At 46.3% G+C, this 10380-nt stretch overlaps 1 protein-coding gene across 1 annotated transcript; it reads left to right on the top strand.

Moving 5' to 3' along the window:
- Positions 1-736: 736 nt before the first annotated feature.
- RND1 (Rho family GTPase 1) lies at positions 737-9980 on the top strand. Its single transcript, XM_066616438.1, has 5 exons — positions 737-919; positions 2160-2247; positions 4218-4327; positions 6869-7003; positions 8984-9980. Exons 1-5 carry the CDS (start codon positions 800-802, stop codon positions 9227-9229), a joined length of 699 nt encoding a protein of 232 aa, XP_066472535.1. The 5' UTR covers positions 737-799; the 3' UTR covers positions 9230-9980.
- The last annotated feature ends 400 nt before the right edge of the window (positions 9981-10380 follow it).

The raw sequence follows: 10380 nt of genomic DNA, 5'->3' as shown, positions 1-10380 counted from the left end.
GTTGTGAGGACAAAAGGAGGTGAGGAACCATGTACACCACCCTCAGCTCCTTGGAGGAAGGACGGTATAAAACTGTGAAAAATAAATGTCTGGATTTATGAATGTCTCACATAGTTCAGATGCAGTTTCACAAACTGAGATTTCAAATTAGAGAGAGAGAGAGAGATTAATTTAGGCTGTCTATTTTTAGGAACCATAACCGGCAGGAGGCCATCCATGCCCTATTTCATGGGAAAATGAAACAAAAACATTGCTTGGTCATTGGCCTAACAAATTGAGGCAGCAACCCTGTACTTACTTCTCTGGGAGTAAGCCCCACTGACCTCAGTGGGACTGGCGTTTGAGTAGGCGTGCATAGGATTGCACTATCATCAGTCACTTAATTGGTCACCTCTTGCTGCAAAATGCATCTCAGCTTTTAGTTTATATATATATACCACCTGAGAAAACAAACGTAACGATGTCCCCTTTATTGATTGACAGCTTGATTGTCAATCCCCCCCCCCCCCCGCGTGGGGCTAGCAATTGTTGCAGGCATCGGAATGTGCCTTTACGACGAGCAGCCTGGACGGGAATGGCATTCTGACTCAGCTCGCCTGCTCCATCACTGGTCCCCGGGAAAAGTCCTGCTTCTCGGATTGGCTACCAAGAGCCCTGCCTCTGCTTGTCATTGGCTTCCCGCGTGATGTATAAGAGCCTCTTTCCCTCCCCGAAGGCTCAGCCTGCGTGAGAAAGCACCGTGAGCAGCGAGCCGTCCCTGCAGAGCCTGGGTGGTGCATTGAGCCCCACTGACTTCGCCATGAGGGAGAGGAGGACGCCTCAGCCAGCGGTGGCCAGATGCAAGTTGGTCCTCGTCGGGGATGTCCACTGCGGGAAGACTGCCATGCTGCAAGTGCTGGCCAAAGACTGCTACCCAGAGGTGAGTGTGTGAATGCGTGTCTCTGGAGTCCAGTCTGTTTCCCAGCGGCAGGAGGTCAGGATTGCTTCAGTGGCCTTGCGCGTCTCCCCTGGGTTTGGCTTCCTCCGCAACTTTCGGCTCTCATTGTATCTCCCTTGCTGCAAAATGCCTCTGCTGTCTTGCCCCATTGCGTAGGGATCAGTGTGCTCCTGGCATTAATTCCGCTTTGCATTTTTACAAAGCTCAGGCGTGCCAGGGTGACCAGATGTCATCACAGTGAAAAAGGACAAGGCACCCCCACAATGTAGGACAGCCAAGAAAAATGTAGGGTGTAACAAGATAAAAGCTAAAAACACTTGTATGTTGATTTCATGTGGTTAGTTTAAACACTGTATTGCTTATTTCTAAATTTAAAACTAATTACATTTAGGGCACAACCAGGTCTACTCAGAAGTAAGCCCTATTTTGTTCAATGGGACTTACACTCAGGAAAGTGTAGTTCCGATTGCAGCCATAATTTATTATACTTACAAGAAGGCTATGTGGTGCCTGCAGGAGCCTGCTCCCAGGGAAAAGGAGGACATTTAAGTTCTTTTCCAGGACACAGGGCTAAAAAAGAGGACATGTCCAGGAAAAAGAGGACATCTGGTCACCCTGAGACATGCTCACCTGGTTGCTCTAAGCTAGTTGCCTATCCAGGGTCTGGACAGGCTGAGACCTACTTTGCTTGAACAGTGTAGCAGCAGCATCACATGTCTTCAGGCCACTGGGGTGGTGGTGATGTTCTGGGACTGTCACGTCCATGCACCTTTGTTCAACCTCTGGCTCTTCAGAATCTTCTGTGTCTGTGTTGTGTGCACTTTCTCTCTGCCTTCCCCTTTCTGCAGAGCTTTGCATGAGAGGGCTTGCTGGGAGGTGGCAGTGGTGTCACTATCATTTTATCTATTGCTTTGCTTTCGAGCCAACATGGACTCCTTCCCCCCCACCCCTTGGTGGAATTGCCTTGATACGCAGAGCTGCGCATTGAACTGTCACTATCAATCAGGTCCTGATGCTACCTTCAAGATCTGATGGGCGACTGAAAACATCCCTTTGCTGGATGGCTGCACCTTCCCTGCTGCTTGCACCTAAGAATAATTGGGCTATCTTTAGCCTTGACATCTTCCTTGCGAAAAAGTCATCATGTGTTTGATAACTTTCTCCATTCCTCCCCCCCCCAAGTTCTAAATAATGACACTTCTGTGTTTCCTCTCCATTCCAGACATATGTGCCCACGGTCTTTGAAAACTACACTGCATGCCTGGAGACGGAGGAACAGCGTGTGGAGCTCAGTTTATGGGATACATCTGGTGAGGCATCTCTTTCCTTCTGGATTTGGTTGGTTCTTAGCAGTGACCCGCAGCCCCAGGCTGTGCTGCAGTGAAGCTGCCTGGGTAGAGGAGTAACTTGGAGAAGCTACTGGCTGGGCGACAGGTGATGCACCAGAGCTGAGAGCCCATAACTATGGATAAGGACATAAGGATGTCACAGTGGCTCAGTGTGTGTGCACTGGAGTGGGGGAGGACATCTGGATAGGAACATCTGTTCTCCATGGCTGGCTGGTTTGTGAGGCGTCTTGTCTTCGGATATAGGAGATTATACTGCAGATGGGGTGAATTAAATGCCTTTCTACTCACCCAGATGCAATAAGCAAGAGGAAGGAATATTATTAGCCAGGGTAGATGGCTTTGAGAGGAGGTGGAGGTGGGGTTTCTTTGTATTTCTGAACTGGAGGGAGGGAGTGATGTGGTGCAATCCTGAGCACTGACCTTAAAATACAAAAATTGGGACACCTAGCACTGGTATGCAGAGCTGCTCACTCCTCCAAGACAGCAATGAAGCATAACATGGAGGAGACTGTGGGGAAAGGCAGATACATAGAGCCAGCATCCTGTCCAAATGGAAATTAAACCCTGTTCCTAGGGAGAGCCGCCTTGAAAAGCAGCCCATTCAGAATACCTATAAGGCTTTGCTGTATTCCTGTTGCCCCGCACTAAATCTGAAATCCGTAATCTGACCAAACACTCTTCAGTCTTTGCTGGAATGAGACACTTGCACAATCCCATACATAGTTTCTCAATAGTAAGTCTCACAGTATTCAATGGAGCTTAATCAAGGTCAGTGTATATAGAATTGCAGCCTTAATTCCCCCCCCCCTTCCTGGTTGAAATAAAAATACAGTATTCTCATATTCCCTCTCCCTAACCCCCCTCCCCAGGTCTTAGTATATCATTTTGAGGTCTCGGAGGCTGCTGAAGGTGTATGCTTCCCCCTTGCTCAGTTTGGAGTCATTCCTTCATTTCTCCTCTGGAATGCAAAGGGGTGGGGGTGTGTGTCTTCCATTGTGTATGTGGGGTGGGGGAGGAATCTCCAGGGGAGAGGGCTCAATGCACTTTTCAAGAAAATTTGGATGGGGGGGGTGAATGGCCATTCACACTAAGGGACTCTTAGGTATTGTGAATAAAGGGATGCAGTGGAGTTTACCCTAGCAACTGGGGTTAACCAGGGATGGGCAGTGGTGGGCTTTTTGTGCTGCAGCATCCCCTCTTTTGAAGGGGGCTGGAGGTGGGGGTCCCTGGCTACTCAGATTCCCCTTGTTGCCATGGTGATTGTGCTGGTGCAGGGAGCACGGTCTGCTTGCTATTCTAGGCACGCAGTGTCTGGGCTGCAGAAACATTTTGGATGCTGCTGCTTCTGAGAGAGGGGGGCTGTGTGATCCCATTGCTTCGTCTTCCAGCCCCTTGCCTCTCTCTGCAGCAATTCTCTCCACTGCTTCTTGTGCAGGCTCCTTCCCCACCCCCTCCCTTTTGCATGCACAACATCCCTTGGACGTATGCAACCTCTTTTCCTTTACACTCAGTGGTGAGAACGTTGCTAAGCAACCCTTATTCCTCCCTGCATGTTGCAGGTCTCCCCTTCTTGGAAAATGGGGGGGCCCTGCACCCCCTCTCCCTCTTAAGTTGTGCAGGTTGGGGAGATGGGTTTGGTTATATAAAAACAGTGGTGAAACTATTTCCTGGAGGAGACTGTCCAAGTGGGTGGGGGGTGAGTATGCAACCCCCTGCAGCATGCTACTCTGAAACTTGGGGGGGGGGGGGTAGCTTTGGAACACTATCAAGGGTGTGTTTGAGTCATTCAAACCTGGGAAGAATCTCATTAAATGTCGGATAAGGCAACTTTATCGTAGATGTGATTGTTCTACTTTTTGTTTAGTTTTGGTGAATGGGGTGAGTGGGTTCATCTGGAGTTGCTGTGTGACCTCTCTGTCCACTCCTTGCAGGTTCCCCCTACTATGATAATGTGCGCCCCCTATGCTACAGTGACTCGGATGCGGTCTTACTGTGCTTTGATGTCAGCCGCCCTGAGACCATGGACAGTGCTCTGAAGAAGGTGAGAGACAGCACCTGCCTTCCTACTCCTGCTCCTTTATTGAAAGGGCTGAACTTTACGTAGTCATTCCCGTTAACTTTTGGCTTGATGGAGTGTTCCAAGGATACAGCTCAATGTTGAAAGGGAAAATAGATTCCCTTTGATGGGGATCAGTAGTCTGTTATGTGCATGGGCGGTATCCAAGTCACAAACACCAGAATAGTAACAAAAGTACTGTAACGCACTCTATGTGCGGCTGTCTGGAAGTAGCAGTTAGTGCAGAATATGGCAGCTGTTGTGGTCACCAGGGGTCTGGTCCTGCCATGCTTCTGTTCTGCTGGCTGCCCTTTCCATTCTAAACCCAACTCAAGGTGTTGGTGATTACCTTTAGAGCCCTATATGGCATAGGACCAGGATATTTCAAGGACCACCTTCTCCTGCATAATCCTGTCCATCTCTTAAAATCATCAGGTAGGGCCCAGCTTAGGATACGACCTCCACCCAAGGCTAAGGGAATGGCAGCAAGGCCTTCTCCATTGTGGTGTACGACATTTATGGAATGAACTTATAAGAAAATCAGAGAACATCACCTTTTTATGGTTCTGGTAGATGTGAAAAACACATGTACAACACTTTGGTCTTGAGGAGCCCTTCTAGTTGCCCTTTTCAGTCATTGTTTACAGAGTTGGTGTTTAGTGCTGCTTTACAGTTTTTATCTTGCTGCTGTTAGGTGTTTTGGTTTGCTAGCACGGTATAGGTTTTAGCTGGGTTTTGTATTACTTGCTTATTTGTAGTGTATTCTCTATATTTTGCATTTAGCTATTTTAAATCATGTTTTTATTGTGTGTTGTATGCCACTTTGAGCTTGGGGTAAAGTGGAATATATATCTTTTAAATAGAGTGAAATGCCACCAAACATTTAGAACAGGAATTGCCAGCTGTCAATTCACGGGCTGAATGTTGGCTGCTGAGTGCATTTTTATCTGCCCCATAATTTTGGGGGGAAAACATGGCATTAAAAAATGTGTTTTCTCCAGTCCAAAGAAAGATTCTGTGCTTTAACTTTACATTTTAAAAACTTTGTATGGGAATGTACGTATTTGTAAGTAATGCATTTATGGCCTACAGCTGTGAATAGTGATAATATTATAATGAAGCCTGGAAATTCTCCATCCCTGTCTTGGAGAATTATGGAATAACAGAGGACGGAAAACGCAACCCTACTGTACTCCAAACCCTCATGTTCAGAAGCAGTCTACCTTGAAATATCAGTTGCTAGGAAGCAACCGGTGGGAGGTGGCTATGGCCCTGCTTGCCTGCTCTCCAGGGGCATTTGGCTGGCCATGGTGGGAAAATGGAACGCTGGACTAAATGAGATTGCTGGGCTACATGGGACCTTTGTCTGATTCAGCAGGGCTGCTCTTATGTTCTTATGACAGCAAACAAACCCAGCAGTGTCCCAGATTTCGCTCTAACTCGCCTTCCCCTTTATTACTTTTGACTACATTGAGCCTGAGAAAGGTCAGTGTTCTCAGTCTTGCAGGTTTGGTAAATATATTTCATTTTAAATCCATGTTGCAAATACTTCAGGCTAGCACCCCCTGGGGTGCTTCTGCACTGATAAATGTAGACAATCTTGTTGGAGCCTCATTAATTGTGAGCCCCAGGTCAAGAATTGATGATTATGGAAGGGAGGGAAGATGAAACTGACATCTTGAGCCCTGTGTGTGTGTGTGTGTGTGTGTGTGTGTGTGTGTGTGTGTGTGTGTGTGTGTGTGTGTGTGTGTGTGTGTGTTTTAATGGAGGGTGGAGTATACAAAAAGCAAACCAAAACTCCTCTGGGTAGTAGTTGTCAAAGGGGCATGGGATGCTAAATCAAAAACCTGAGCTAATTCTTCTGTGCAAGAATCTGCAGCATGCACTCAGTAGTTTTTCCTGATGGTCTGTCCTGTATTAGTAATGACATGTGAAACTGACCATAACCCTAAGCTCTACATATTATCTCTACCTGGCCAGAGGAGAAGAGGAGGTTGGAGGTACAAAGTCTTTAATATATTTGTCCTAAGATTTGGCAGTGCTCATAACACCCAGTCAACTAATTTCCAGTAGCTGCTGAAATTTGCCTCTAGGTATCAGTGCCTATGAGAAATCCTGGTATTCTGGAGCTCATCTCTCTGGTGTATGCATGTGTGTTTCTAAAAAGTCTGATTCTTGTTACCTTTAACTTGATGCAGGGATAAAACTGATGCTAGAGCAACCTCTCCCAAGGATATTATGTGTCTGTAGATTTGAGAGCATTCGAATTTTGTATCGGACTCTGACTTTCAAATCACATGCCAGTTAATAGACACTGCAGAGAGGGACAGCAGTGAACTAGCTAGTGTACAAGAGGAAATAACTGTACTGAGTTTGCACTTTCCTCAGTTTGATTATTGAATTTCAACTGAGCCCAGAAGGGCAGGATAGCCTGTATTGTGACGTTATGGCAGTTTCAGGAATACAGGCTTTGAATCTTCCAAACATGGAGTTCAGCTCACCACCAAGACACTTCTCTCTTTCCAGTGGAAGACAGAAATCTTGGACTACTGTCCCAGTACCCGTGTGTTACTGATTGGCTGCAAGATAGATCTGCGCACTGACCTCAGTACCCTGATGGAGCTCTCGCACCAAAAGCAAGCCCCTATCTCATATGAACAGGTAAACCTATCTGTGATGCTAGTTTGTATCTCCAACCTGGAATGAGATTCTGTTCTCCCAGTCTGGACTCCTTTCACTGCTAGGGAAGGGCAGGTTGCTTCATTTGGGTCAAAGCAATCATTCTTGGTAGGGTACATTTGCACCTGTGGTTATGGCAACACTATCCTGGAATGACATGGTGATATATAGCAGCTTAATCCCAAAATTACCAATATGTATCGAGCTTCAAGGGGAAAAAAAGCTTGAAATAAACTCACCCATCCCATATCTAGGTGTGTCATTAAGTTTGTAAAGACTTCCTTGTGAGTGAAAATAGGCACTTGATAAGAAATGTAAAGGTACTCTGAACAGATCTCCTAAAAATATTCAAAGTCATTATATCACTTTCAGAAGCTTAGATATGTTTACTGTCTGGTGGCTCAAAACAAGCCACTTGCATAATATACAGTTAGATGCTTTGAATCCAGTGGGTTAGTTATAAGCTAACTCTTGCATGTAAAATAGCCTGAATTCAAAATAATGCTATCTTATTTGAACACAGAAAGCTGCCTCCCTACTGAGTTAGACCCCAAGTTTGTCTAGCTCAGTATTATTAACACTGATTGGCAGTGGTTCTTTAAGGTTTCAGACATGAATCTTTCCATGCCCTCCCTAGAGTTGCCTGGGACAATGGTGGGAATTCTGTATTAAATAGTTATAGAAGTTTGCCATCTTGTACAGTGAAGTGTTGCCCTATTGTTTGAATTGTCCTGGGATAAATAATCTTTTGATAAAATAGGGAGGCTTTATGGCTAACCAATGTTGACACAAAACAGATGCTAGGGTATAGCCATCAACAGTATACCCCACGCAGGCAACATCACAACAGATGTGAAAACAAGTCTACAGCGGATCCAGATTGTATGGATGTATCCAAAATGCAACCCAATTGCCCAGGAGCATCTTGGTGCTTCACATTAAATCTTCAGCCAGAAGCATGCAAGAAATCTGAGGGAGAAAAAGAAACACAAGATGGACCAGATCAAAAGGGTAGTGGAGGTTAGGAGGTTTAGAAGGGAACCCTCTGCGGGGAACCCCTGTCTTACTGTACAATATATTTTTGCTTGTGCACATTTTGCAAAGTTGGTAGCACATAAAATGCAACCAGTGAGCACCCTCCCAGTCCCTTTCAATCACCTTTGATGTTTGCTACACAGAAAGCATTCTGATTAGTTAGGTTGTCTGTATTCGAAGCTGTGCTGCTTCACAGTTGTGTTCTTGCTGCTCTTCTGTTTCTGTGAAGGAAACTGCCACCTCTGTTGTTCTAACTTTCGGGGAAGTTATGAAGAGCCAGATGGAAAGTGAGCCATTTTCTGCTTCAAACACTGGGTGGGATGACAGTAATTGATTGGATGAGAACTGTTTGAGGACTTGGTATAATAGTTTGGTCCAGGTCTGGCAGAGAGGATTTGATCTGAGACTAAGCAGATATTAGCTCAGTTCAAGTGTACGGTCTCCATGATTATTGCATGCAGGTGTAGAATTCCTAATCTCCCAGAAATTAGGGGAATTCAGTGTTTCCTGCTATAGCCAAAAACTGTTACCTTTGTGGGTCAAATATATCTGCACAAGGACCTGGAACAGAGATGCATGTTGTAGCTCAGTGGTAGAGCAGATGCTTTGCAGGGAGAAGGTTCCAAGGTCAATTCTTGGCATCTTGTGATTGAGCAGAAAACTTTTTTTTTTGGCTGAGACAATGGAGAGCTTCTGACAGTACTGAATTAGCTGGACCAGTAGTCTGATTTCAGTATCAAGCAGCTCCTCATGATATCACACACCTAGATACAGCTCCTCACCTAACCAAAATTCCCTGCTAAAGTCAAAGTCAGAACACTTGTCAGTGTGTCGCCGTTCCAAAACTCCTATCTGAATCTGGGATCTTGGTAACGCTTGATGTTTTCATAATTTGGAGCTGGATTTTATGCCATCTTCTCTTTTCAGGGTTGTGCTGTGGCCAAGCAGCTTGGAGCAGAGACCTATCTGGAGTGTTCAGCTTTCACATCAGAGAAGAGTGTCCACAGCATCTTCCGGACAGCAGCATCCATCTGCCTCAGCAAGCCTGGCCCTCATCCCCCCAAGAGCCCAGCCAGGAGCTTTCCCAAGAGACTCCTCCGTTTGCCCAGCCGATCTGAGCTGATCTCTTCCACTTTCAAGAAAGAAAAAGCAAAAAGCTGCTCCGTCATGTGAAGGGCCATTTGCTTCTGGGAGTAGGAGCAGGGGGAGGCGGTGGCGGCGGTGTTGGTGGTGAAGGAGAAGGAATTATTGCAGACTCTGGTCCCTCCAGTTAGCCCTTCTGGGGTGGGAAAGAAGCTCTTTGGTTCCCATGGGCCAGGCCTGGAGGATCCAGTTTCTTGCACCACCCCGTCTCGAGCAGGCCTCTCATCCTTTCTGCATTGCAATGCTTCCCACCATGCAACTGCAGTGTGCGCTTCCAGATAGACAGGGGGAGGGGGAAAAAACTGGAGATTGGCTGGACTGCAAAGGGTGACCCAAGACCTGCCCTGCACTGGATGGCCTTTGGGGTTTGGTGGAGAAACACCTTGGACAGTAGTGACTTGAGTGGCTATTCCACGTATCTGAAGGATTCAAAAGAATCATCCCCCGTCTAAGACACAGTTAATATCCTCATTTGGCCACGGTCATCTTCTCCATCTGCTGCTTGTCTCATTTGCCTGTCTGAAGCAGGCTGATTACAGAGACCACTCCCTTCCCTCCCCCTCTGGTGCCCTCGCCTTTCACCCCTCTCCTCAAATAGAGGTGTGCAGGCATCCTCTCCTCCTCCCTTTGGAGATGGGGGTGTGGGAAAGAGGGAGCAACTGTTTTATAGGCATTGTCTGTGTGCGTGTGTGTGGGTTGGAAAGAAATATGAGGGGAAATTGTTAAATGTTCAGTGTTATTAAAAGAGAACTTATTTATTAATGAAAATATAATGCAGATTAACAGCCTCATTAAGGAGGTTTCTTATTTGTCAGTATCTCTTTTGGACTTCTCCAGTGGAGGGAGCAGCTGCCAAAAATGAACTCGGCCCCAAAGGTGTCCTTTTGGCTGTTCTCTTTCTGAGTGACCTGGGCTGTGTAGCTCTAGAAATCTTCAGAGGGCCTGTAGTGTAGTTGCTGTGCACAGGTTTTGTGTGCAGAAAACCCCAAGTTCAATCCTCAGTAGTTTTAGTTAAATAGATTTCTGTTACAGGATTGGGGAATATTCCATTCTGAAACCTTGTAGAGCTGTTGCAGTTAGGTAGTAGACTACATTAGGCTAAAGCAGCAGTTTTCAACCAATGTGCCGTGAATGATCCACAGATGTGCCACAAGAACTGGAGGAAGGGTCATTTATTAGTA

Source organism: Tiliqua scincoides, chromosome 2 (assembly GCF_035046505.1).
Source record: "Tiliqua scincoides isolate rTilSci1 chromosome 2, rTilSci1.hap2, whole genome shotgun sequence".
In the NCBI taxonomy this organism is placed as follows: domain Eukaryota; kingdom Metazoa; phylum Chordata; class Lepidosauria; order Squamata; family Scincidae; genus Tiliqua; species Tiliqua scincoides.
Note: the sequence above shows the minus strand (reverse complement) of the source record. Positions and strands in the feature narration are given on the sequence as shown.